The sequence below is a fragment of the Manacus candei genome, unplaced genomic scaffold (genome assembly GCF_025592945.1).
Source record: "Manacus candei isolate 608988 ecotype Guabito, Panama unplaced genomic scaffold, ASM2559294v1 h1tg000018l, whole genome shotgun sequence".
NCBI classification, from domain to species: Eukaryota; Metazoa; Chordata; class Aves; order Passeriformes; family Pipridae; genus Manacus; species Manacus candei.
In genome coordinates, this window is record NW_026138066.1 from 5094731 (window position 1) to 5122655 (window position 27925).

Sequence of the window (27925 nt, forward strand, 5' to 3'; positions counted from 1 at the left end):
GGCTCTTTGCCAGAGGAACTGGTGCCTGCTTTATCTCCATCCTGAACTGAGGCAGGAAAAAGGAAGAAGCTGCTGCCACAAAAGCCTGCGTCAGTTCCAAATACGTATATTGTTCTGGTCAGTTTAATGGCTGTTAGTCTTTTGTTAGTTGGGAAGCTGGTTTGTTCTCCTGCACGTTTCCAGTTGTGGGTAGCAGAGCCCTATCAGGGAGGCTAATTTTAACTCTCTTCTGTGTGACTACTTGATGTTTTCACTCCTTCCAGGTACTCAGGTTTGCTATCCCTGAGCAGTCCAATGCTTTCAGAGGTCAGGACTATTGGCCCTCTGCAAAAATAACTGGAGAGCATTTCATTTTATCAGTGCTTTGATCCAAACACAGTAATGGGGTTTGTATCCTGCACCTTGCAGGTAATGCTGCCTTCACCTGTTCCGGGAGGGACTTGCCCTTTTCTGCTTTCCTGAAAGGAGTGCAAAGCTTTTTTTTTGGCAGCAGACTTTGCTCTGGGATCCACCCTTGCCGGCAGACCCCTGTTCTGCAGTAGGAGCCTTACTCAATTCGGCATAGCTGTTCCCTGTCCCTGACCGCGACAGGCTTTTTCATGAGTGTACTTTTCTTTTTTTATGTGTCCCGTGTCTGTGCTGTATTAAATAAAGAGGAATGTACATATTAGTCCTGTCTCTGTGATTTCTCACAAAAATAAAGATGTAAAAAGGTTTTACTTGAAGGGTTCTCCCTTGGGGCTTTTTGTCGGGCTTTTCCGTTTTGGGGATGGGGAGGGTGCTAGGAACAGCGCTGTAAACCTCCAGCGGCTCGGTAGAACAGGGTGCGCTGCCCTGCAGGCGCGTTGTTATGAGGCGCCGTAGCCCCGCCCCGGCTCCCAGAGGGCCGCGCGGGGCGGCGCTGCCCAGTCAGCGGCTGCTGATGCGTTCCATAAAAGGCAAAGGGGGCGGGGACAGGAGACAAGTAGACGCGCGGAAAACCTTTTCCCGCGGCAGCCCCAGTGGCCTAATGGATAAGGCATTGGCCTCCTAAGCCAGGGATTGTGGGTTCGAGTCCCATCTGGGGTGGGTGTTTTTTTTTCCCCTCAAGCCTCGCCGTTTCTCCAGGTGCCCGCGAGCCGCCGGCTGCCGCGGGTGTGCGGCTCCTGGACTTCTTGCTGGCCGTCCCCTGCTGGCTCTAGCGAGACGTGCAGACCCTTTTAATCCGGAGACCCCAAAAACTCGCGCGAGGCGCGGCTGCGGACCAACTCGGCTTCCCGCAGCGGGATGGGCTCCTCGGGTGTCTCACGGTGACCCCGCTCCGGTACCACAGGCCGGCGGCGGGCCGCTCAACCCCCGGCCCAGCGCGAGGGGGGTGCGGGCACGGACCGTCCCGGCCGCCCGACCACCGGCACCCGACCTGCGCTGGTTGCCATGGCGGCGGGGGGGGCGCGAAGAGGCGATCGTTCGCTCGGCTCTCGGCAGCGCGCACTGTCGGGGCGCGAGGGCGAGGCCGCGGAGCCAGGCGGCGGCGCCCGATTGGCCGGCGGGCGGGCGCGCGCGCGGGTCGGAAGATGGCGGCGCTGGGCACCCCCTTGCGCACGCTGCGCGCGCTCCTGCGCGAGCTCCGCCACGCCGCCGGCCGCCACTATCGCGACAGCCCCGCCTATCGCCACGTGCTCGCGGCCTTCCGCGCGCACCGGGTACGCGCAGGTCCCCTCTCCCTCCCTCCTACCCACCCACCCCTGCCCGAGCAGCCCCGGGGCTCGGCGAGGCCTCTGTGCCGCCCTGACCGCCGCTCCCCGCAGGTGACCAGCGAGAAGCTGTGCCGGGCCCAGCAGGAGCTGCACTTCCAGGCCGCCACCTACCTGTGCCTGCTCCGCAGTGTCCGCGAGCACGAGGCCCTGCACCGCGAGTACCACGGCAGGGGCGAGCGCTCGCCCGAGGAGGTCGCCGGGCTGGTGGGCTTCAGGCTGCCCCAGCAGCCGGGGGGGAAAGGCTGACATGGGTCTGCTGTGTAAACTCATTATTCCTCAATAAATATCCTACGGCTACCGGAACAGGCTGTGTTCTCCAGCAGGGTTTTTTTCCTCAGTTTAGGTTATGGTGTGAAAGAGCCATAACTGGGAACCCCTCTCTCCTTTTATCAGGCTTCCCAGACCATTCGTCCATCTGAGCTTGTGGTACGATGGGCAGCCTGCACGGGGTGACAGGTGGCTTTTAGTGGAAAAACATGAAAGCCTTCAGTGCTGAACTGCTTGTCTGAGGGGTTGCAAGGGTTTGTGGTTCCCCCCTCAAAAACAGTAGGTAGGTGAATTTGCCTAGTGTTTACTGTAGCATTTTCCAGGCACATTCTCTGTGTAATTTCCTACTCTCCCAAGAACAAGGCCCTTCTGTGGGACATCCGTGGATTCTGGTGAGCACTGCAGTAGCACAAATGTGTCTGTCTGATTTTTTTCCACGGTGGTGAGCAAGCACTGGTGATTCACAGAGGTGGTTTCTTCTTGATGAATTATGTGTTTCTCAGTGTCCCCAAGAAGTCCTTCATGTGGCTTCCAACCTCCTGTGCTGCCCTCACACACTGCAAGTCTCAGAAAAGCTGAGGGGAACTGACCACTTCCAGTCGCACCAGGAACATGCATGGCACTGCCTTTTCTTATTTGTCTTGCAATCTGAAACGGCAAGTTTCTTTTTGGAAAAAGGGGCTCGAATCGTTGCTGTTTTTTAGTCAGAAGAGTGTTGAATTGTATGCAAGATACGTAAGAAATCTGTAACAAGTGTGACCTAAAGTGGCAAAAAATGTGAGATTTGTTTACAGGGGGAGGAGCTTAAAGCAAGGCTAAGAAAACTTGATGTTTTTTTACTGCCAGGGAAAACAAAGTATTCTGCCAGAAAAGCATTACAAATAGAATGATAAGATGGTTCAATCCCCACAGTACAGCACATAGACAATAGATCCTTAAAACTGGGGAGATTTGGGCTACTGAGGTAAGGTAAGGAGGTGGAAACTACAGATTTTAGCGTTCTGTAGACCAGATTCCAGTTGCAAGTCTTACAGTGTCTCACAAGTTAAACAGCGGTGGGTTTTTTGAAAAACATTGATATCACAGGTGGGAAAGTACCAACTTATTTTCAGCATAGTAGATCTAAGTTATGGGATGTCACCACACCCTGAGAATGGCTGTGTCATACTGATTGTTCTGAATTATTTCATGCAGCTGCTGCGTTCATGCAATTTACTTTTCCAACCGACTAAAGGTTTACTCCTTCCAAAGTCTGTAGTATACTGCTCCAGAAGGGGGAAAAAAAAAAAAAAGGCTCACTGAAATCACTTTTGGAAGAAATGCTGAAATTTGGCCAGACATAGATGCTCTTTAAAGAGTACCTAAAGGATGTATGGTGTGGGTACGAATAATAGCTAAAGCTATTCAATTTCCCCTAAGCATATTAAGGTATTAAATAGGAGAAAATTTTAACCAGTATTGGTATCTCTTCCATTTACCTCACCTTCAATCCAAAGTAATGACCAACAAAAGTAAATTTATATTTTGAAGAAAAAGCAATGCCAGGACATGTTCTAAATAGCTGAGGGGCACCGGGTAGAGAATCTTAACCTGGACATGTGATACAAGAGCACTTCATCTTCTCTGCAAGTCCTTGTGAAATACACGTAATTGGGCGGGTGGTTTGTGTTGCCTTTTCTCACTCGTAATCTCAAAAGCTGAACGCGACCGCGCTGGTGGACGATTAGAATTGATATCCGTGACGGGTCCTGGGCACTAGATGGCAACACCACAGTTGACAAAGGGAGAGTCACAAAGTGCAGGCGTTGGAACGCATAAAAAACCATGAGAACGTGAATCCAATTTTGAAATTGGATCTCAGTGCCTCGCAAGCTGAATTTGCTGCCGCACGTGGCGAGCCTTCAGTTTTAAGGGAGGTTCTCCAAGAAGCGGGGTATTACAGTACGTTCATCACCACAACCGCACCCGGCAGCTTGAGCGAAGCACGGGGCGATTGCAGTGGTGCTGGCCGTGAGTCCAGTAGGGAACTGTCTCCCAATGGGACCGTCCCCAAGGAGCTCCCAGACGCCCCGCCCCGCCCGCCGCCGCTGACCCAGAGACCATGACGTCACAGCAGCCACGCGGGCCCCCCTGGCCAATCAGCGCGCCCCAGAGGCCCAGCCCGGAGGCCCAATCAGGCGCCTCGCCACGCTGTGCGTCACCGGCCGAGCACCGCGGGCCGTGGCCAATGGGAGGGCGCCGCGGCCCGTCCGCGCTGACGTCGCCGAGCGGACGGAGAGACGTAGAGCGCCTGCGCGTGGGTTTCCGTTCCCGCCGGCGCGCGCGCGTGGCGGGCGCGGGAGGGAGCGCGCGGAGGGGGCGCGTGCGGGGGCGCGAGGCGGCGGCACCGGGCCCGGCGCGAGGCGGGATTCCCGCTCCGCCTCCCCCTGGGAGCGCCAGGCGGAGGCAGCGACCGCTCCCCTCCCTCCCCCCGCGGCGGTGGGGGAGCGGCCCCGCCCGGGCCCGCCCGTGACGCGAGGGGCAGGGCCGAGCGCCCGCCGCGCCTCGGGCCTTGCAGGCCGCTGTCGGCGTGACTCGGCCGGGCTGCGCCGGCCCTCCTCGCGCTCAGGATGTCGGCGCAGGCCCAGATGCGCGCCATGCTGGACCAGCTCATGGGCACGTCCCGGGACGGTAAGTGCCCCCCGGCCGCGGCGGGGCGGGCAGGAGGGGGCGGAGCCGTCGCAGCCCCGGAGGTCACGGCGGCTCCGGGCGGGCCGGGCGGCGCTCGCCGTGATTGGCAGGCCCGGGGCCCGTTCCCCGCTTGCCCCGCGGGGCGGGGCCGTCGGTCACCGGCGGGTGGGGGGGCGGGGCACCGCCTCCCCCAGCGGAGCTGTCGGCGCCGGGCGCTGCCGTTCCTGGTGGTATCAGAGGGAGATGCGCTGCCGGCGGTGCCCGCAGCCCTCCCGCGCCGTCCCGTGGAGGGACATGGCGGCTGCGACACTCTGGTCGGGGTGGGGGGGGGGGGCCACAGCGAACCAGAAAATCTCCCGTAAGCCAACAGCCCCTTCCATAGAGCAGGGTGGGTTTTTATGTTATTGTAGTTTTTGTGTAAATTCCGACCCGAGCCATCGTATCAGTTAGCAGGCGGGTACGGCTGTTGCTTTCTGAAAGGCAAAGTGGGGTTGACCCAAGTGGACAAGGTCTTGTAAAATCAAGCCCCAAACGGCTAACTAAAAGCTTAACTTCTGGAGGCAGTAATTCCCTGAGGGAGATATTAGATGTACGGTCGGGTTTCAGATCGCTCTGTGGTCGCGCAGCGAACTGAAGATTATTGCTGTGTAAAGCTGCTCACAGTTTTTGTCAGGGTGCGTGGCGATGAACTCGAAAGTTTGAACCGGCACTTGACCGTAAATCCACATAACTGGGGTGCTGCTGGGAAAGAGCAGTTCCTGTTACGCTGTGCAGTTCTTAACTTATAAGCAAAAGAATACTGCACCCGAGGGTAGGCAGCAATTATAGATGATTTAAGTGTTCTGCATGTCGTACTCGCTCTTGCAGATGTGTTACATGTTTGCTGAAGCTTCGTGCGGAATTAATGGTTACCTGTTTCCCTGTGCACTGATTAGGATGTAGGAAGTGGGATGTATCTCGTATGTGCCAGTCATCTCTTGGTACTGGGCTAATGTGATCTGACAGCTTTTTTAGTATAATATAGAATTTTAAATGGATGTAACTAGTTTTCACATACCCCATGTACTATGAATGCTTTCTGCTAAGTTCTGAATTACTGTTCTGCAAAGATTGCCTTCCAGAGTAAGACTGGTTAGTGAGTAGTCATCGTGCAGGATCTAATTTAGGGTGGTTTTGTCTTGCTCCAGAAGATTTTCCAATACTTCCTGTTGTGGCTGCGCCTGTCTAAGTGCTTGGCAAAGTAACATTGTGCTTATGAAACTCGAGTCTTCCCAGTGTTGGCACCTAGATCGCTGTCTCAGAGCTGCCTAAGACTACACAGAAAGTTTAAGGGGGATGGGGGAGCTGTTGCAATTTCTGAAAGTATTTTCTGTTGGGCAGTGAGAGAAGAGTGTGATTTACCTGTGACAGCTCAAAAATGCTGAGTGACTAACATCTAAACCAGGCAAAGTCACTATTTTTTTTTTTAGCTTTGTGAGAAAGCAGTTAGTTTATTGATGCTTGTATTCCCCCCTCCCACCCACCCTGTAATTCCTAAACCGCATGTGCTGAACTGTTTAGAAACTAACTGGCTAGAGAGGAGGCATTTAAACAGAATTGGCAGGATGAGGAAGGATAAGAAGAAAACACCATTTGCAAAACTGGCTTCCATTATTGGATTAAGGATCTCTATGGAACACCTCCAGTTTAAAGAAAAAATGAAAAATCCAGTGGAGTATTATTTAAACTGGAGTGTGCACAGGGATTGAAAGTATGCCTTTTTTGCAGAGCTGGTACTTACTAAATTCAAGGCCAGACTCAAGGTCATTGAAATGTTGCTAACCTTGAGAGTAGTGGGATTTGGGGTCGTTAGGGGTTTTTTATGTTTCTATTACCTTTGACAAATATTCTGTTTCTAGTAATATGCAAATTGCAGCTTTTCATGAGAATGTGGCAATTTTTTAAATTCCTGGTAGAACATAGCTCTCATTTCACCACTTGTCCCCATTGCCTTTGATTTTGCTCTGCCTGGCAGCACAATAGGGCTTAAAATGTTTTTTTAAAAAATAATCTTTCTTGGGCAAGGTTTGTGTTGTATATTGTTAAAAATTACCGAAGTGCTTTTTAATTTTATACTTTACACAGTCTGGTGGGGTCTTTTGTTTTGTTTTGGGTGGGTTGTGTTGTTTCGGTTTGAGAGTGTTTTGGTTTTTTGTTGTTGGTTTTTTTGGGGTTTTTTTTGAGGAACCTAGAATATGCAAGTTTAAACCTATTTTAGAAAAGGTAGATCTAACATTTGATCTCTTCAGTGGGAATAGAAAAAACTCAGAGGTAAATGAGGTAAACTCAAAACCAGTGGTGGTGCCTGAATGTATGTAGTCTTTTTTTTTTTTTTTATCTTATAGTATCATTTGTAGAGAACAGGAATGTGCTCTGAAAATGGTTTTGAAAATTCCACAATGAGATGCTCAGACATGGTTTTAGGAGATGAGCTGTAGGCTGTAATTTGTGGAAATATGTGCACACTCATTATAAATGGTGTCCCTAGGGCCAGAATGGAGAAGCTTGGAGGATGTAGTTATTAAATGTTTATGGATTTGCTCTTAAGCTCTAAGAACACCTAGAAAGCACAGTTCCATATTGGTCAAATTGATTCAGAAAATACCCACTGAGCCGTAAGAATATTTATGGAAAACAAACTGTGTTAGACAGGAGTCTTCTCATTTCAAACAGAGCTGCCAAACACGTGGCCAGCTAGAACCAGGTATGCAGCTTCAGGCCTGCCCCTTGCTGGGCCCTTTCCCAGAGAACCCTGTGCTCGTGGACAGGGAGAACTGAGAGCCTCCTGACTTCCTTTGGCAACCTGCTTCCTCCCTTGTCTGAGTTTTGGCAGTAGGATAGATGCACTTGTGGTCCCACGGCATCGCTGGTGGTACCTGCCAGGATGTGAGGTTCTGGCATAGCCTCTTGGCAGCTGCCTGGGCCAGTCCCTGGTGCTCCCTGCCTGCCTTTGCTCATGTGACAGACACCTGACAGAGAGGGAAACTGGAGGCACTTGGCAGGTGCTCCTCAGCAGTTTCCAGTGAGTTGCAGTTCTTAGAATAAGTCTGGGTCATCTAAAAAGCAGTTGTATTGTTAATGTCAATAGAATGAAATAATTCTGTAAATGGCAGGTATGGTTCTGTTACACACCCGGAAAAAGCACATTTAAAAAGAAGCTGGCTTTTTTTAATACATTAAATATACCCAAGTTAAACTGCTTTTGCATGCTTCTCTGACAAGAAGTGGAAAACTGAATTGAATGTGGACCATGCCAGAATTAAAAAAAAATTAAAAGTGCCTTAGATTTTGATGTGAGTAAAAGCCTGGGCTCATTTACATTTAATATACTTATGACTATGGGTTAAAAGAAATCTTCTCTGAAATGTCATTTCAAGTGCTGATAACCAGGCATACTTAGAGAGGCTTAAATATAAATTACTGAAGATACAGCATGGGGTTCCCAAACACTGAGAAATAGGAAGTATTGAAGATCAGGTGCTAATCTTATGTATCTACATATGAATGTTTTCTTCATGTTTTTTTTCTTGTTAGCAGTTAAACTAAAGGAGTTTTTATTACATTTTTTTATAGTATTACATTATAGTATTACATTTTTTTATTTGTATGCTTAGATAAACCCTGTTTTTGCCATCCCTGTTCTCTAGAAAACAGAAGTGAACCTTACAGATAGACTCATAACTGTAAATCAAGTCATTTACAAATTGAGTGAAATATTAACAATTGGTATTAATATCCCAGGCAGGGTTTGGGGGTTTTTGTTTTTGTTTGTTTTTTTTTTTCTTCAGAATATAGTTGAAATGGGCAAAGATTGACAAGTTTTCTTTAAAGGCCTGATTGAAAAGATGCAGTTTTATCTTAAATCAGCTTATCTTGCCTGACTAGTTCATTTTCCTGCAGGTCAGTTATGAGCTCTGCCTTGCTACAGGAGTGAGAGCGTGAGGAATTGGTTAGAAGCAGGGGGTGAAGCAGGATCATTGCTTCTGACAGTAGTGCAGACACAGCAGATCCAAATGGCCCTGGTGCCACACATCTTGAAACTGCTAAGACTTGACTGTTGCAAAGAACTGTGGTGGTGGTTTGGGTTTTCTAAAATAATTACCACTACTTCAAAATTAGTCTATAGTTTAGGGATATTGTTACGACCCGCCCCAGGAAAAGAGAGGGGGGGGGGGTAACTCAGGTTTTATCAAAAAATTCCTTTGGGGTGGATTAAAGCGAAGCGACACTAAATAATCGGTGTATGAAAATATATAAGATTTATTTCAACAGTTTTGTATCAACAGGTAAGTTAATAAGATTTATTTTAACAGTTTTGTATCAACAGATAGGTTAACATTTTTGGGTGCTGTCATAATCAATAGGTAAACTAACACCTTTGGGTGCTGTCATAAGCTTTCTGGGGAGGAGAAAAATGCATAGGGGAGAGAAAGGCAGGATAAGAGCCAGGGAGAGTAAGGGAAAGAAAAGCTGAGAGTAGATAGATGTCCATAGTCACCGCCCACGGGGTCCAGCGATGCTTGATGGTCTTGATTCGCAGGCGGTGGGGGAGAAGAACTCCCAAATTCCCAAAGTCACCAGTAAGTTTATATGCTCTGGCGCCTCCCTGGCATGAGGGGTTGCTTTTCCCTTTTTTGGACTTAGTCCTCCAGAGGCACATTGTCTTTTCAGTTGTTGTTCGCCCAGCAGAGGTGTCAATAGGCAAGAGCCTGCAAGGTTGACTCTTCATGGGCTATCAGAGGTAACTAATCGCCCAGCAGGTGTGTCAAAAACCCAAGGTCAGTTGTTGTTTTCAGGACAGCGTAACTAATCGCCCAGCAGAGGTGTCAATAGGCAAGAGCCTGCAAGGTTGACTCTTCATGGGCTATCAGAGGTAACTAATCGCCCAGCAGGTGTGTCAAAAACCCAAGGTCAGTTGTTGTTTTCAGGACAGTAGGTGTGTCAAAAGCCTGAGAATGCATAAATCATCAACTATCTCAGTCTCTGACACCACCCCGTGATTTATGCATTCAATAGTTTTTCTTCTTTTGTCGTTCTCTGTGAATCTTCTTTGTGGGCAGTGCTTTTCGTATAGTGGACAGGGAGACAGAAGAGTGAAGGAAAGGAAGAGATTGCCCTAATGCATTACAATTCTCCCCCCCTTCAAAAAAACAAACTAATTTTATAATAACATAGTAAGCTAATTTGCATTAGTTACTCTCTCCACCCTGTGGGTCGTCATAGGGGATGTAATAGGATCTCAATGGTTACAATCAAATTTCTTAACATTAATGAGGTTACAAACATACATACAAATATTTGAAATTATACATCAAAAAACACTGAGTTACTTGGGAGCTGGTAAAAGGCTTTCTTATGTTTTCTTTTAGGCCTAAATTTAGTTCCGTTTTTGTTAAATTTAACCAAATATAAAATTCAATGCCTTTCAAGGCAGAAGGCTAATGTATATAATGCATATTCATATAACTCTAAATATGCACAAATACTTGTACTAACTCCCAGGTTATATTTGGTTGAGTTTCTCAATCGAGAGAGATATTTAAAAGGACAAAATGAACTTGACAAAAATCAAATTAACAGTACATCTTATACAATTTTACCAGTAAGTTGCTCACATTCAAAAGCTTCTCCCAAACTAACCTGCCCCCCAACAAAATAATAAAACAAACTTGGCAAAACGAAATTAGCAGTACATAAAATGGCCCGTCCTACACAATCTTATCAGTGAATTGTTCATAATAAAAAAAAAACAAAACCCAGATAAGTTAACAATTATTAATAAGCTGATAACACAAGTAATTCTGGGAGTAGAGGGAGCACAAACACAATGTTTGTGGCAAACTTTTACATATTACAGACTTGAGACAAAAATACATATAGGCATGCATATTACAAAGTTATTAAGATAAAAACATTAAGAACAGTATAAGTCTTCAGTCTCGTTGCTATTTCGTTTTCTCATGCTGCCTCTTGCTGTAATTGAGGCTCCATTGGTTCCATGCAGTTTGATCTCATCTGCTGGCAGGTTTCTGCAAAAGAACAAATCTGGCCCACTACAGACCCATTATTAAAAAGAAGGAACTATCTATTTATCCAACTCCTTTTCTTATCTGGCATAATGTTACTAGGGCAATAATAATAGAGAAGTTTGGAACATGTTTTCTCCAAAAAACAAATAAACTCAGACGGACAGAGAGGGGTGGGAGACCAAACACCCATTCTCTCCCTCTGGCATCTCTCCAGGCTCGACCCTTTAATAAATCTAACCCCAGGATATTAGCTGGTAGTGGCCCCACAATCATGGTAGTTTCTGGGGCTGTCTCATCTCCAGGTAAGCAGCATTTCACTCGAGCAGTGTATTGGGGTTGGGATTTGCCAAAGGCATCAGTTACCCATATTTCCTTTTTGTCTGGCTTAATGCCACACTGGGTAGCAGCTTCAGTTTGGAGTGCTGAGACCTGTGCACCCGTGTCTACCATGGATGTAACTAAAGATTTAAAAGGGCCAAGAGGAAAAGTGATTACCAAATCTCCCTGGTTGTTTTCTGTAAGCTTTCTCTCATAAACCCACTGGCTATTTTTTGGCTTATTTACTTGAGGGCAGTAAGTCCAGTTCCTTGACTCAGAACTGGTCAAACTGGTTAGTCCGGTTTCTGGAGAGGCTGAGGGGATCACAGTGTTGGACTCCTTAGAGGGGCTGCCCTTAGGGGGTGCCTTGTGCTCTTTGATCTTATCCCAGTGCTTTATCAAGTATTCTAAATTAGCAGTGGGTAATTTATCCATCACTTCTAGAGGAATTCCTTTTGCAACACCTTCTCTCCACAGACTGTATCTCTTTCTTCCGCTAGATGACACATTTTGTTGACAAATACCTGGCGAGGCAGGTTTTTGGACTTTCCCTGCCCTCCTGCAGTGTATTCTCTGGCCATTGGTACCAGGGAGCCCCAGCTGCTGACCAGTAGCTATTAATTCTTGGGCTATTTCCAACCAGGTTATTCCTGATGGAGCACCCCTTCCTCTAGGTCTGGGGGTTGCCTTTATGCGCTCCTGTAATTGTTTAGCATAAACTTTTAGTGCATCAGGCAGGCCTCGAATTAAAACTGGAAATCTCTGTGGATCTGCCTCGAGTTCCATTGGGGAATTTCGTTGTGGGTCTAATAATTTTGTATGCATTAACTGGAGACATGCGGTTTTTTGTACACTTTTTACAATGTGGCCAATTGTGGGTGTTTTAATCGTGTAAGGATCTCCCCTTTCTATAGGGTCTAACCCACCTGCCCAGTAGGCAGCTCTCTGGGTCAGGGACCACGGGGCTCGGTTATCATTTGTGGTCAGGAAAACCCCTGGGCCCCAAAATCCTCTGGCCTCATCTTCACTTAATAAAATTCGGTCTCCCCCAGTAAGGGACACCCTCCACACATATTCAGTCTCTGATTCACTGGCCTTACGGCTATATTTTTCCTGAATTTTGGCCAGTGCTTCCCCCGTGTACGGGGTAGTTCGTGTGGTAGTTTGCCGATCTGCCCCCTGGCCAGTGGTTTCAGTTTTAATGAGGGGACGCATATGTATTACCCCCTCCTCCGGGTAACTTTGCTTCAATTCTTCTAATTCCCCAGAGGGGTACAGGGATTTGTTAACATCTACCGGTTTAGGGTATTTTGAATTGATGTCTCGCAATTCACAATTTTTCATTTCCAGTATTTTTTTAAGCCTTTCATTTTGTTCCTCCTCATCTTCAAGGGCTGACCTAAGCAATGAGTTAATCTCTCTCTCTTTCTCCAGTGCCTGGCGTTCAGCAGTTAACTGCAGGCGTTCTTTTTCTAATTGCTCCTGTAATGCCTTCATTGTCTCTTGAAGAGACCTTATCACCTCACCGGTAGATTTTTGAGTAGCCTCTTTTCCTAGCTGGTCCTGCAAAGTTCTCATTGACTCTTGGAAAGATTCTATCACTTCACTTACAGATTTTTGAATAGCTAATTTTTGCCTTTGCACTGCTCTAAGGAATACGCTTAAGACAGCACCCAAAAAAACCAGTTCTAAACCAAGGATAGCTATCAGGAGGGAATAATCCCCATATAACTCAACCCGGGGTGTCATCATCCCCTTCGCCTCAGTCATTAACCCAGCTTAGGTTAATGTCTTTCTCCCCCTTAACCCTCTGAGGGCTGGTTTGACTCTCTCCTGGAAAACCTTTCAACAGGTCCAGGTACCAGAGAACCTTTCAACAGGTCCAGGCCACACCAGGAAACCTTTCAACAGGTCTGATGTGCCCGGGTCACACCGAGAGGAGAAAAATTCTTACTATAATTTTACTGCGAGGGGACAGTCACCCTTTGACTCGCCCTCGGTACCAGTTTTAGACTACACCGATTACTCCACCACATCCAAAGTATCCTGTCCGTGACGCCAAAAATGTTACGACCCGCCCCAGGAAAAGAGAGGGGGGGGGGGTAACTCAGGTTTTATCAAAAAATTCCTTTGGGGTGGATTAAAGCGAAGCGACACTAAATAATCGGTGTATGAAAATATATAAGATTTATTTCAACAGTTTTGTATCAACAGGTAAGTTAATAAGATTTATTTTAACAGTTTTGTATCAACAGATAGGTTAACATTTTTGGGTGCTGTCATAATCAATAGGTAAACTAACACCTTTGGGTGCTGTCATAAGCTTTCTGGGGAGGAGAAAAATGCATAGGGGAGAGAAAGGCAGGATAAGAGCCAGGGAGAGTAAGGGAAAGAAAAGCTGAGAGTAGATAGATGTCCATAGTCACCGCCCACGGGGTCCAGCGATGCTTGATGGTCTTGATTCGCAGGCGGTGGGGGAGAAGAACTCCCAAATTCCCAAAGTCACCAGTAAGTTTATATGCTCTGGCGCCTCCCTGGCATGAGGGGTTGCTTTTCCCTTTTTTGGACTTAGTCCTCCAGAGGCACATTGTCTTTTCAGTTGTTGTTCGCCCAGCAGAGGTGTCAATAGGCAAGAGCCTGCAAGGTTGACTCTTCATGGGCTATCAGAGGTAACTAATCGCCCAGCAGGTGTGTCAAAAACCCAAGGTCAGTTGTTGTTTTCAGGACAGTAGGTGTGTCAAAAGCCTGAGAATGCATAAATCATCAACTATCTCAGTCTCTGACAGATATGTAAAGCTAGCAAAGTTAATTGGATTCTCGTAAGGACGGGTGAATTTGTGCATGCTTCTGAGATGTAGATGTGCTCATGAAAACGTTCTCCCAAGCATCCTAACAAATATTATGCTATGTGACTAGCAGAAAAATCTCTGCAGCCTTTAGGTATACAGAACTCATATGTATGAAGTGCTAGTCAGCACCTCTTTGGCTTCACCTGCTAGCTTTTTGAGCTGAGCTGCTGTGTCTGAAGTCTTTGGTTCTTCAGCTGTTACTAGCAAAGCACTTTTCTTGTAGATCATCTTCTCGCTTTGAAACTTGCAATATTCTGTTTGCATCTATTCACATCCTAACCATTTTTTCTGTTTTATACATCAGTTATCCTTAGCAGTGGTTACTAATGTGTGACTTTTCTGTCCTCATTGTTTGGGAGGAGCTGAAGTGACGCTCCTGCACTAATTTTAGCCATCCTGTGTTTGGTGGCACACTTTATGTGGTAACAGAGGTGTAATCCAGAACATGTAACCCATTTTTTAATTTCTTTGTTTCTGTATGAGATTACTGAAGAGTCTCTGTGTGCTTAATGATGCATAATGGGTTGATGTTGGTATTTTCAGGGTAGATAGATTTTGTTTTTCCACTTTGTGTTACACGTGGAGGTGGAAGGATGAGAGCTCGGCTTTCAAATATGGATCAGCAGTAATGGCAGAGAAAAGTATTTCATATACAGGAATTTCTGCAAAACCTGCCCCAAGTGTTGAATTGATATCAGCTCAGAAATCCGAAATTAGTTGCAACACATAAACTTCATGGAAAGATGCTTTGTCCATCAGGAGTGATCAGAAGGTTTTAAGAGCAACAATCATGTTTAGCGAATTGTTTGTAATTGCTAGCTTTGTTACAAAGTTCTGGTAGTTTAGCCTTTGAAAATGAGGGGAACAGTAAAGAACTTGAGGAATTTTTCTACTCTCTCTTTGGGACACCTTATGAAATGGTGTTTGTGAAGAAGCAAATAGGCATGTTCAGTCATATATTAGTTCCACTTGTAATGCATTAACTAAAAAATTATTTCATTATATTCTGCATTCACAAGTATTACTTCAGTCATGATGTAAACCAGAAGCAGTCCTACTTAAAAATATATATTATTCTAAAGGTGTTATGGTAAAAATGCATCCAGTGCTAGTGACAAAAATATAAGAATTAGCTGCCCATTCAGTGTGCAGCAGGAACAGGATCTTCTGTGACTGCTTAAGCTTCGCTTACATAATGATGAATATTTGCTATAGAGGGCTTGCTTTGCGAATGAAATTTGATACACAGTTTTTAACCAGATACTCCACCCCGTTGGTAGCTCTTCTTGAATAAAGCTTTCAGAGTCCCTGGCCAATCTGTTGGGACTCATGCTTCAAAAATTTGAGTGGAAAGTTAACAATTTTTTGTTGATGTAGCTTAATGCAGGAAGTCAACAGCATGAAAATTCAAATGCTCATTGTTTCCTTTGCATGGATTGCACCATTAGTTTACAATTAGAGGTTACAGTTGGATTATAAAGGGTAATTCTCATCTGTGCACTGGGATTGTTGATAGTAGTGTATTAGGGTACATCAGAATAGTAAGAGATGATGGATCAAGGAAGTCATTGATATGAGCACATTATAATGCTAAGCATTGTTGATGCCTAAGTGTTCATTCTGATGGCTTGTGACTAAAATGTACTGAACAGGAATGACATTGTGGAGGCTTGTTTATAGGTTAGAATTGGGAGTTCAAAATGAATTGTATAGTACAAGTGCACATTGTGATCTTAACCTCTGGATGTTCCTTAAGCAGCAGTATGCACTAGTCTTGAATATTGATGTAAATTTTGCAGTCAGCATGTTTCATACAAAATAGAAAACTTACATTAGAAAGTTTATGTTACTGCCATAATGTGTTTAATATTTGTGTCTCTAGTGTGCAGATTCCTTATGCTTATAAAGGATAGGACACGTGCAAGTGTCAAAGTTTCCTTAATGTTTTGCTTTTTTGCTTGAATGGTTTCAATTCTGTTTCAAAGTTTTCCGTTCACCTGGAAACTAATCTCTTATAGAAATGTGGTTTGGGACAGGTATGTTAAGTAAACTAAAGATTTTTCTTCTTGAGGAAAATTTAATTTATATTTTCTCCATATAAATTTTATCAACCTTTTTCTTTTTAATGGAGAAAATCTAATTGGAAACATAGGGATGGCTTAATAGATGTTGACTCCTGTAATACCCTGGTAAATTACTTTGATTTCTTTAATGAGCATGAGTCCTAAAGATCAAGTAGTTGGCTACTGTGCTCTTTTTCGGAGGCAGGGTTAAATAAGTTGCTATTCTGAGCTAATTGAATTATTTACCTATTAAAATACAACTTGCAATAAGGTCTGAAATATCAGTGTCCTCTTAACAAATGTTTAAGAATACTTCTAAAATTTAGGTGATTCAGTTACATGGTGTTTTAGATGTATTACTTTCTTATTACAGGATATATAAAGCCTTTTTTTTCTAAACACTCTCAAACATTATTTAGCATTCACTTGTTTGTTTAACCATACAAAGAGGGTATCAACCTATGTACAGTTTGACAAGGAAGAGTAGTGTCTTGGTTATCAATGTACTGTGGAAGTCCTTGGCTTAAGAACGCATCTGTTCATATTGTTTTAATTCTTAGAAGGCATCTGCATAAGTTTCATTTGCTGTAGGCAGAATGTCAGGTGCATAGTGGATCCGTAGATTTTATTGTGCCCTCCCCCCAGCAACTCATGTAGACCTCAGGTCATCACCTACTCAAGATGATTCATCTGTGGGTCAGCAGCAGAATGCATCTTCTGTCTTTGCCAACAGGTGTGCACTATTCAGGAGTATTGGAGCTCACAAAACTCATTAAGTAAGAGCATTTTCTTTTGAGGCTGTCAGACTTGCGAATGAGCTGTCAGAGGGACACAAAATTCAGTCATTGTTAGGCATATGACACCTTTTTGATGAGTTTTTCCTTCTGAAACAACATAGATTAAAAAGAAATGCAAAGGTATGAAACTGCTTTTCAGAGGAAGAGGTAAACACCCAAATGATCTGTGTATGGAAGCCTTCCTGAAAGTCCCTTAAATGCTATACCAAAGGCACAGTGCAGAAAGAACAAAGGTTTAAAACGTAAATGTGTAAAGTGTTCTCGAAGCTGTTGTTGACTAGTTTCTGCCAGCTCTTTCTCCCTCCTCCCCATGCTCTCTGACCTCGGTTTGGTAATTGTGATTATCATGCTAGCCACTTTGGTGGAAAAAAGACTGTATTTCAGCTGTAGCATCAATACCTAGTTGTGGTAGAGGTGTGAAAAAAAGCTATGACCAGATGTTGAGATAATGTCTGTGAAAATACTGCTTGCCAACTTTACATGAAGAACCACCATTTTTCAGCAATTTTCTGGTCTTGATAACTCCTTGACTTCTGTTAGGTTAGTGCTTTTAGGCTGCCAGACGTGGGGGTTTTTAAATATTTTTCTTTATTTTGTTCATGTGTCTTTATATAGAAGAATCTTTACAGTCAACATGTATTTCTAGATGCTGTGTTAAAATTGCTGGCAGAGTCTATTATTCTATACAAACTGAACAATCTGGCCCCTTGTTTTATTTATAAAGGTTCAATGTATCTTTGCCTGCCTACATCAATCTGCAAGGGAGTGTCAGAAAGGCCCCGCATTCGCCGAGCCGTGAGTTATCAATAACTTTTCAGATGTGTTAATGAATGTGGAACAAACGCAGTTATGTGTTTAAAAAAAATACGGATCCACCTCCTAAAAAGAAAAAAAATAAAAAAAAAAGAAGAGCAAAACTGCAGTAGCAGGCATGATTATAAAGGGATTACTCTAAATTTTTAGTAGTGTAAGTATAACTAAGCAGTAAGGTTGTCCTCTAGAAAACCTATTGTTGAACTGCTTTGAAGCTCTTTGGTGTGTGGGTTACAGGTCTTAACTGTTGTATCCCGCAGGCAAATTAAGCATGTGTTGTTTATGGAAACTTTTGTTTACTTAAGAATCTGAAACGTGGCCCATCTGAAAATGTTATATATTAGTATCCTATGCATAGAACTGATATTTAAAAATCTGATTACATAATGGTAAGAAAGGCTTGTAATCTGTAAAGATATGGGTTTGTTATTCCCTTCTGTTATAGTTACCTCAGTAATGAATTTGGCTTCTTGAATTGTTTAATAGATTCAAAAGTCTTAGAGTTTCAAATCATGAAGCCTTAAAAAAACTTTAATAATTACAAAATATATCTACACCCTTTAAATTATTTAATGAAATGGAAGAGGCTGCTATTTGAACTCATCGTATATCGTGGTTTTTTCCCAGCAGCCATCCTTGCTTCAGTAATTCACCAGTAGGTTTTCAATGATTAGAGATCTTAACAAGTTGTTATGTTTAAAAAAATAACTGGCTACATCCTGAGCAAGATTAAGGTGTTTTATCATGCCTGTGTCTTAACAAGAAGAGAGCCATTGCTGTGATCTCTCTTCTGAATTCCAAACAGTGATAATTATGTTATGACTCAAAGGGAAACATATGCCCTCATCCCCAGAATACCAACTGGTTACTTTGTTCGGAAGACTTCAGGTCTTGCTCCAAGAAGGGGTTATTTAACCTTGCAATTGGACCTCAGTATCTGGGCAGGTTGATGTTTCTGCTGATGCAGGAACTACAACCTACCACAATGAAGATCTGATTAAGATGTTCCAGCCCAACAAGCAGCATGTAGAAGAGAAAAGGAAAAAAAAAAGGTTTATCATATGGAGATATGCAAACACCTGTAAGATATTTTGCATATAGGCTATGCCCGTATATTTGACTGATTTTCTTTTCAGGTTTGTAAGCATTTAAAATCATTCTTCTGCCAACTCTTTACACTATTCCCATCAGAAGTAAGAGGGTGCAAAATCATAAAATAAGTATCAGGTGGGATTTGGTGAAGACTCAATGTGTATCATTTTGTGTTTATGAGGCTGCTTTTATATGCTAATTCTTGCATACAAATACATCACTATTTCATGCAAAATCTGAATAGAACATTATATAGCTCATTTAACAAATGCTGTTGTATCAAAGTGTTTTTAAGCTAATACTGACTTTCTGGTTTCAAGCACTTTTCCTACCGCATTTTTGAAGGGGAAGTGTGAGAGGTTTTCTAAATAGCATTATAGAGCACTAAAACACACATTTGTGTTTTTTGTGTTATTTGGCAAAGAAGCATAGAGTGTTTTAAGTTCTAGTTTCCATAGATGTTCACTATGTGACAGGGCACTGTTAACGCTTTGCATGTAACCTGGAGAACATGTTTGACTTCCTCAGTTTTCTAACCTGGAATGTGCTGGTTTCTATATTGCAGGTGACACGACCCGTCAGCGAATCAAATTCAGTGATGACAGAGTGTGCAAGAGCCACCTTCTCAACTGCTGCCCTCATGATGTGCTCTCTGGAACTGTACGTAGCTAAATCTCATGTTTTATTTAGATAAGAATGGAGAAATTGAATTATATTTGTTCTTTGTAATATTTCCTTTAATTTCATGATTTTCAATGAGTATCTACCTAGTGCTCTCCAGAGGAGAGGAACTTGTTCAGAGGAACTTTTATAAACGACTAATTTATGGGTTATGAAGTTAGTTTTTAGAATTCTGTATGCTAATTATTACTTAAATTTCACTGTTTGGTATTACATAAAAAACCAAATAACGCTACCTACATGAATTGCGCTGCAGCAAAGTGGTCTTAAGCTGGTACAGTTACAAGTAGTAGAAAAAAAAGAAATATAATTTATGCACAAATTATGAAGTTGCTTTCTTAAATTATGTGGTAGTGGGAAAGTATCCTACAGATACATTTGTATAGGGAAGGGGAGAGGTGATCTTTCTTTCTTCAGAAATATTTAATGAAAATAATTGGAAGTTCAAATAATTAAATTTCTAGAAGCTGAGATAGCTTTAATATGATAGTGGCACTTACTATACAATATCCAGTTACTGTGCCATTTTCATAAATTCTAAGGCCAATATTAAATCTCCATTTATGGCATATTAGTAAGTTGTTTGACTTGGATTTTTGTGTACTCTGTAGCCAAAGTTCTACTGCCTGAGCATAGCAAACAAGGGGCTTTGACAGTGTGTGTGTGTGTACTTTACCTTGGAGTGCCTGTTTTAAGTAGCTTATTTTTTGTGAATGGCAGGTGAGTTGTGTTTCATTGACTATGTAACCTGATGTTCAGTGATGTTAAAATAATTAATAAAATAAATGTTTATCTTTAGAACTATAAAAGTCATAGTTATCATACAGTAGTGCCTCTGATGGTGCAGGTCAGTCACGTCAACGAGAGAGCTTACTCAGTTTAGGTGGAAGTTCCATCTGTCTCATACTGGATTCTGCTGCTGCTCTTGCAGAACTAAACTAAACTGCCGCTTCAGAGAATATCAATCTTTTCTTTTTCCTTCCTCATAATGCAATTAGTCATCATACCACAAAATGTGTTCCACAATGTAAATCCAGGTCCAGAAAAACAATGACTGGTTTAATCCTTTTAGTGGGACTAGTAGTAAGGGACTTGTAAGAGGCAGGCTTTACCTGGCCCATGTGATGTTCTGCTGTGGACCTTCTCTCTTAAAGAGCAGTTTTTAAAAGGGCAAGAAGTGTAGAATCTGACTGAACAATTTATCATTGATTTAGAAAATGACTGTGAAGTTTTCTCCAGAGTTTTCAGAGGAAAATTTTGATTTTTACATTCAAGATCTATACATAACAAAGGTTGAGTGACACTTCTTTTTAAAATTCAAATCCATGAATGCTTCTGAAAGGATAAGTTCTCTGGGGACATTTTATGAGGTTAAATCTCTGTTGACTAGATTATCAGTAAAACCCTGGACATGAGTTGCCATTTTTTTTGCATCACAAGATAATCTGTGATTCTTAAGTGCTGCATATTACTGTTCCTGTCTGCAAAATGCAGGCTTCTGTACAATTCTAGTCCACCCACTCTTTTGAAAGCACTCAAGGAGGACATTCACAGATAACAGAAGACAAAGTGACTCATGTGAGTAGGCGCTATTAATTTAGTGTGTTCGTTCTTTCCCTTAATGGCCAAATCCCCCAATTTCTGCCAAAGTGTTATTTCCCTTGACAATAAAAACCATGTTCCTCAGGCTGCAGGGTGTTTTGGCAAAGGTACTTTTGGTTTAGGGGTTTTATTTAGGGATATGTTTTTGTGCTACCAAGTTTCTGGGTTTGCAGACTTGGAAATTCTAAGTCAAGCAGTCAGAGGTGTGTCTGCCTGCTGGAGGTGATTTTGTGTCACTTTTTGGGGAGAGATAGGGAGAATATTGGTTTGGATTTTTTGTGGCTGCCTTCTAAGGGCAGTGGGAGTAATGGGCTACATGGAAGCCATAGGTAGAATTCTGAGTCTCAACAGCAAAAATGCAAACAAAGATAAAATTGTAGCATCCTCTTTCAGTTTATTAAATACCAGTTCCAAATCTCTAGTGCTCTGTGATTTTATTTTTTTTTAGTTGAAATGTGTTCTGAAGTTTGTGGTAGGCACATAGTAAACTAATTGGTAAGATCACAGAAGTTGTATTCAAGATTGTAGAACAGTGTTCAGAACTTGCTTTTGACAATGACTCTCACCAAAGCTATTTTGAACTGTCACTTTTTCATATTTTGGTGCTCTGCTTTTTCGTAATGATTACTTGGGTGCCAGTTCACATGCATAAATCAGTGGTTTAAGAATTTGCTCATTCAAGTTGAAAATTTTATAATAAGAGATTAATAAGTCTTTGTAAACCCTGACTACTGGGACACTTTAATTTACCACTTAAAGTTAGCAATTTTTATTTATTTTTTTTGGCCTTAGAGGGTTAACACTGTTACATTTATCCTAAACAGTTGCTGATGATCAGGCTTGTGGGCTTTTTGGTGGCTTTGGTTTTGGGTAGGGTTTTTTGTGGGTGTTTGGAGTTTTTGTTTGTGGGTGTTTGGTTTTTTTCTTCAAAAAATGTTTGTTTGTCTGTATTATGATATTAGGACTGAAGCTGCATATGTAGGAGTCAGATAACTCCTCTGTAATGGTACAAACCTATTAAGCAACATTCTCTGGATTTAAGTAAGGTCTGTGCTGTGTTCTGCAGGTTCTACAAGATGTATGAGCATGTTTTCTCTATCTTGGTATGTTTCTGAATGAATAGCTGAGTACTAATGAAAACTACAACATGGGAAGACTTAAAACAACTACCTTTAATAAGATTAAAATTAGTAATGTCCTGAATATTTGTAGTAACCCAGTAATTATCTTTAAAGATCCCAGAACAGTTCAATACTTGTGTATCAATCTGGCTTTCTTATTAGCTTGATTGTGCTTCCCTGATGAAAAAAAATTCACAAATACTGTATGTGGTCTGTGCAAACAATGGTTGAGAAAATCCTTTCTCCTCAGTGGTTTAACTTTGTATTTATGTGTATTTGTTGAGGAAAATTGCTTCTTGCATTTTATTTATACTGACATGAAAGTATGCTGTGTCAGCTCAGCCCTGCAGTTAAGCCTGTCTTCAGGTGCTCATGAATTTATTACACTCTAGTCTTCAGGACTGCTGCTGACTAAAACCATACTGACCAAGACCTTGGTTTAGCAATATACTTGAATACATGATTGACTTTAAGCTTGTTAGTGGTGGAATTCAGCTTCAGATTAAGACATCTAAATTTAGGTTTCAGCTGAGGAGCTAGGTGTTGAAGCTTGCTCTGAAGTCAGAAGGTATCTAGGCAAGGAGCCTAGGTAAGGATTCAGTTCACCTCCCCACTGGGTACCCCTCTCAAGGTGGGGTGTATCTATTTAGGCTCACTGAATGTACTGTCTATGTCTCCTTTTCCTGCTGTGAAAGAGAAGTTTGGATAGTTCACACATCTGCAGATAGGTGTTAGTAAGGTGTTTTAATCTGTAGTTGGTTGATTTGCCAGCAGTCCCGTTGGCTCAGTGGAACTATTTGGATGCTTAAAACTTGTGTTTTGAGATGTGACTGTGATTTTTTTGCTGTACTGTTAGAAAAAGCATTAGAAGCTGTTAGAAGGCATTGTGCTGGAGGGTATCAGCTTTTCAGTTCAGGACTGATTTGATCATGTGAACTACTTCAGTTTAGCAAATCAAATTAAATTAGGCTTGCATAAGCTACCTCAATTTGTAGCCTTCAGCCCAGTGGTGATAAATTGTGAAGTGGTCTCTTGCCCTCTCAAGTGATCATGTCAGTTGCTTGAAATGTATTCTTAATTTTTTTGAACAATGCCAGGAAAGTAAACTGACTGTACCATATTCCATTTTAATGGGTTTGATTTATCTAGGTGAAGGGAGGTTTTGTTATGTTCTGTACGGTCATCAACTTCAGTTTTAGTGTATTACATAGTCAAGCTATAAGAATAAATACTGAATTATCTCATTTAAAAATAAGAAAGACCTACTAGCTTTGTAAGTGGAGATCTATTCTAAGGACTTATGTGCTGGTTTAAGAGTTAACCAGCAGGGGAAATGAACTCAACTGAAGGAGAGATTATAAGTCAGAATAACAATTTATTAAAATAATACAGTAAGTACAATCATACAAACAAACAATTGGTCTTAACCCACAAAACCCGAATGTATAACCCAGTACCCTGGGGCATGAACAAAGTGGTGTTCCTTGGGCCCTGTTTGAGTCCAAAGTAAAGGGAGAGGGGAGGAACCTGCTGGTGGGAGAGCTGCTGCAGTCTGGCCAAACTGGTGATCGCAGTCCAGTGGTGGTCTAAGTCTGGTTGAGAGCGATGAGATGCAGCCGTCCTCTGGATCCCACGAGCGGGTTAGAAAATGTTCCAAGACTCCAAGATTATGTATCTTCCAGTTCAGGCAGGAATGCTCAGTGCTCTCCTCAGGGCCGGGAGTTCCACAAAGGGTGTGAGGACAAGAGCATCCTCCTATCTCACAGGCCTCTTAACACCTAGTTTGTAGCCTGAGGAGTCAGGCTCTATGGGCAGAGGGTGCGAATAATCTTGACAACAGTTTCTAGGAAATGGCATGGAAGGCTATAGAATACACAATTTTGGGTTACACCCACCATGATGAACTGGTCTTCAGCTGTCCTAACTAGGACACTTGAAGTCTTCAGAAGTGAGAGTATGGTTATAGGGAGAAATGTCTTTTAAAAAGACTTCTGAAGATACCTGGAATTCAGTGATTACTAAGGACTTCAACTTAATAATTTTGCATCCTTTTTGGTCAGCATTTCTTTCCTGCTAGTGGAGTCAGAGGACTTAAATTACACATTGTTACATCATCCTAAAGGGTCCCTTTCTGAATATGTGTTGCCTACAAAAAAGGATGGGCTTTATCGCAAGTGTAGAAACATGTCAGAAACAAAATTGTTAATGCAGATAAAAAGTTAGTTCCATTGTAAGGAAGATGTCAGCAAACAGTCTATCTGCAGCTTCTTTTTATCAGTAGCAAGTGTTCTCATACAGACCCTAGTAGTTGCCTTAGCAATTTGACGAGGGAGGAAATCTGGTTCCTCCAATATCAATTTATCAGCAACATCAGATCTTTCTAAGCAAACAAACAAAAAAATCCTTCTCTTGCTGAATGTGAACTGTTTTGGTAAGGGTATCTTTAGAAAGAATTCTCTACATAAACATTGTCCAGAGTATCTTGTTTCAAAAATCTATCAAAGACACATGTTGTTTTTAGAAGCATTTGATTGTTTGTGCTACTATGTCACACTTGGCTCAATATCAGCCCTCTGTGTTTTAAGTAGCTTTGGCTTTTCTGTGCTCTTTTTGCGCTCCTTATAGAGTACATTCCGTAATCAAATTTCTGATGTCAAAAGAATGGGTAGTAGTTGTAAAAGTGTCAGAATGGGAATTTTGCTGTAGGTGGCTCAAGATTTGGAAGAAAAAGAAAGCCTTCTTAATTTCATATTCCAGAAACAGCATCATACCAGAGTTTACTTTCCAAATAAGTTATTAGTACCAGCTAGTCTTGAGTGCATATTTATGTTGCAGATAAACTCTTCAGATTCTGTGTTGCCCAATTCTTTGGCCAGCTCTTCCTCGTCAACTCATATTTAACACGTGATTATTTTATTTTTTGTACCTGATTTAATTGAAGCAGAGCTATACATCTTTGTCAAACAAAATGTATGTAATCCATATTTCTATGTTAATTCCAAAGGCATTCTATCTATTTTGTGTATAGGATGACAAAAATTATTACTAAATCATTTCAATATGAGGTTGTTTAGGATGAAAGACAGTTGTCTAAACCTTAGCTCTGGGAAATCAAGCAGCTGTAACTGTCCATCTAGCAGCTAGGAATTAAAATAGTATTGCAGAAAATGGTTAGCAAATCATTAGAATAGAAGGCACTAGTTTCTTATGCAGAGCTCTGGAATAGCAAAAGTACTCCTGATATGCAGCTTTGCATGTGGTTACCTAGACTAGTCTTCAGTAATAGCTTTTATCTGTATTAAAGATTCTCCAAATATGTAAGGGTTTTTTTCTCAGCTTTAATCTCAGTAAAAGTGCAGAAAACTGCAAAAAGACCCCAAAATGTGGCTTAACATACTCCATAAATTTTAGTTATGTCTAGCCTGGGGACTTAGATATTCTCACCTTTCTTTATTTGCATTGCTTATCAGAACTCCTCTATAAATCACTTTAAGTAGTTTAAGTCTGTCTGAAAGTCAGTGTATTGACTGTGAAAAACAGTTTGTGTTCTTTTTAAGCCTTCATTAGTAGCTCAATGTGTGAGCATGAGTCTCCCTCTTAGCCATCATCTGTTTCAACTGATTGATCTTTAAATGGCTGACTGCAAATGCTTGTTCCCTGCCTCTGGAGTAGGCATGCTTGGGCACCAAACCGCAAGGTGCACTTGCCGAAAATGAAAATAATGTGTCTTGCTGTTTCCTCTCTCCATTTCCATCTGCTGTCCGTTTACTCCGCAGCTGGCCATATTAGCCAGATTATAATAGGAGCTGTTCTGTGCTTATTAAAGTCCTCGACAATCCTGATCCAGCACAGACTTGTGGCAGCAATGAATCGTCCCCAAAATGAGTTGTCTTCACTTGATGTTGCATAGCTTACACCAGCAGAAGTGCTTTTTAGCCTGTTTTTACATATAATTTGCAAAGTGGTTTAAGAGTTTTAAATGTGGTGGGTCTTTTATGTCTCTCTACAATGGAGTTTGCTAATAGAACTTTTAAGAAAGATGTTTTAAAGTGATATATCTGTGAAGGTTCACAAAGGATTGCCCAGAACTGTATTAAGCAGCAGTTCCAATAATGAAGTAATTTCTTCAGCAGCAAAGCTAATGATAAAGAATCCTTTTCTCTTGTACCTGCTTGTTCTTGCTCCCTGTTATGCCACATGAATATTTATAAGGCAACACTGTTGGATCAAAGAGGAGAAGGGGAGTCAAAATTTCTTCTCTTGTGATTGAGACATGTAAAAAAAGTGAATCCTCTGTAACAGCCACCTAGTCTCTCAAAATTTCTGCTAATATTACTGAAGTTATTCAAAGGTTTTTGAGTTTGCCATCTTGATACTGTAAGAGATCCTAGCTGCTTAGTCCCCTACTATGTTGTTCCTACATATTGTCAGCGTGTTGTTTGTGTGGCTGCCCAACAGGTTGGACAAAAAGACCGCTGAAAAATATGCCTCTGTTTTTGGTTTGCTGAGATATATTTTACCCAGTCAGTACCCAGATCATGTTGAACTGCATAGGCAGATGTCTCAGTGTGGAGTGGCACAGCACAGTGATAAAGGGAGGACAGAAAATTTTTCGCTAGTAATGCTGTCTCAGAGTAATTACCATCCTTTCAGGCTATGGATTTACAGTTCCCAGTAAGAAGAAAAGAAATCAGGAAATGTACTATTTTGTGGAAGTTAAATCCAACCCAAATAGAGGAAAAAGAAACATAAAGCACATGTAATAGTGAACCGAGTGCCATGGTGGTGTTATGTGAATTCTGTGGGTTTTTACTGTGTGATGGAAGTTTATTTCATGCATTTATTCAAAGTGTATGCAGATTGCATATTAAAATAGTGGGTTTGTAATGATGTGGTGGATGTGTTTCAGGCTGCTTCTCATTGTATTCAGACCTATTAGAGTGTCATTAGCTTTATGTATGCATTTAGAACTAAAGTACTTCAAACAGGATAGGCCTTAAGTTCTACAGTTTAGCTGTAAAGACCTTATCAGTACAAGAAATGAAGGAGCATAAACACAATGTTTTCACAATTTTAGGAGAATTTTTAAGTGTCTAATTTTCAGATAATTTCAAAATATTCTTTCTTATTGTTTTCCTAGTATTGAAGTACTTTCCTGAAAGAATGCTTCAGTTTAAATAATGTCAGCCTCTGATGACTTGGAAATAGACATGTATTATACATTGCTCAGCTTCAAGGTCTTGGTGGATTTGCATCAGTTAACAAAATTGCTGAGGGCCTGTATAGTTGCAACAGGAAAAGCTAATCTTTATCATTGAAATCAGATGTTCTCTGTTGCAATCAAATGTCTTCTGGAAAACAGATTTATGGTGGCTGAAGGGTATTTAAACAACTGCAGTTTATAAAAAACTTTCAAGTTCAAAATTCTTCGTTTTAACAATCTTTTTGATTGTTTGTTTCTAACATTTGAAATAAATTAACAACTTCCATAAAAATTACTTTAATGGATTCATTGGAACATCAGTGAATGGGGATATTAGAAGACAAAAGTAATTGATGTTTGGGCTTTTTACTCAGGAGGCTTGAATTGTTTACTTAAATCCAAGTATTTTATTTATTAACAAAAAGCAAGCAAACAAAAACCCAGCTAAACCCCTACTCATTTGGCTCACATTCAAATGACTTGCAGTACTTTCTGAGTTAACACTCATCCTCTATTTACAAAACTCACAACACAGGTTATTAATTATTTTAGATTTGGTTCTAAAAGTGTTATTTAATTCCAGCAGTAATAGCTTTTTCCATCAGAGTTCAATTTGCATTATGTGCTTTCAGTGTTAAGAAAGGA

General features: G+C 42.1%; 2 protein-coding genes and 1 non-coding gene across 4 annotated transcripts in view; all 3 read left to right on the forward strand.

Annotated features, from left to right (window-relative positions):
- The first annotated feature begins 995 nt into the window (after positions 1 to 995).
- Positions 996 to 1068, forward strand: TRNAR-CCU (transfer RNA arginine (anticodon CCU)). The gene has a single exon. It is a non-coding gene; the product is annotated as a tRNA-Arg (tRNA).
- Positions 1069 to 1495: 427 nt separating this feature from the next.
- Positions 1496 to 2039, forward strand: FMC1 (formation of mitochondrial complex V assembly factor 1 homolog). The gene is made up of 2 exons (XM_051784178.1): positions 1496 to 1682; positions 1788 to 2039. The coding sequence occupies exons 1-2, from the start codon at positions 1554 to 1556 to the stop codon at positions 1980 to 1982; spliced, it is 324 nt and encodes a 107-aa protein (XP_051640138.1). The 5' UTR covers positions 1496 to 1553; the 3' UTR covers positions 1983 to 2039.
- Positions 2040 to 4314: 2275 nt separating this feature from the next.
- LUC7L2 (LUC7 like 2, pre-mRNA splicing factor) overlaps positions 4315 to 27925 on the forward strand; it is a 37755-nt gene continuing 14144 nt past the window's right edge. Inside the window, exons 1-3 of one of the 2 annotated variants that reach the window (XM_051784165.1) lie at positions 4521 to 4673; positions 17493 to 17563; positions 19239 to 19333. Coding sequence is in view for 1 of the 2 variants with exons in the window: in XM_051784163.1 (XP_051640123.1) it covers positions 4613 to 4673; positions 19239 to 19333 (156 nt within the window). In the remaining variant the exon portion in view is untranslated. Of the gene's footprint in view, positions 4674 to 17492; positions 17564 to 19238; positions 19334 to 27925 lie in introns of both variants that reach the window. The other variant, XM_051784163.1, reaches the window with a different exon arrangement.

What these genes read in the sequence shown, in the direction of transcription:
- FMC1 (XM_051784178.1), top strand. Translation starts at nt 1,554, where the DNA reads ATGGCGGCGCTGGGCACCCCCTTGCGCACGCTGCGCGCGCTCCTGCGC. An exon ending in CGGCCTTCCGCGCGCACCGG is followed by an intron (nt 1,683 to 1,787) that starts GTACGCGCAGGT and finishes CGCTCCCCGCAG; the next exon opens with GTGACCAGCGAGAAGCTGTG.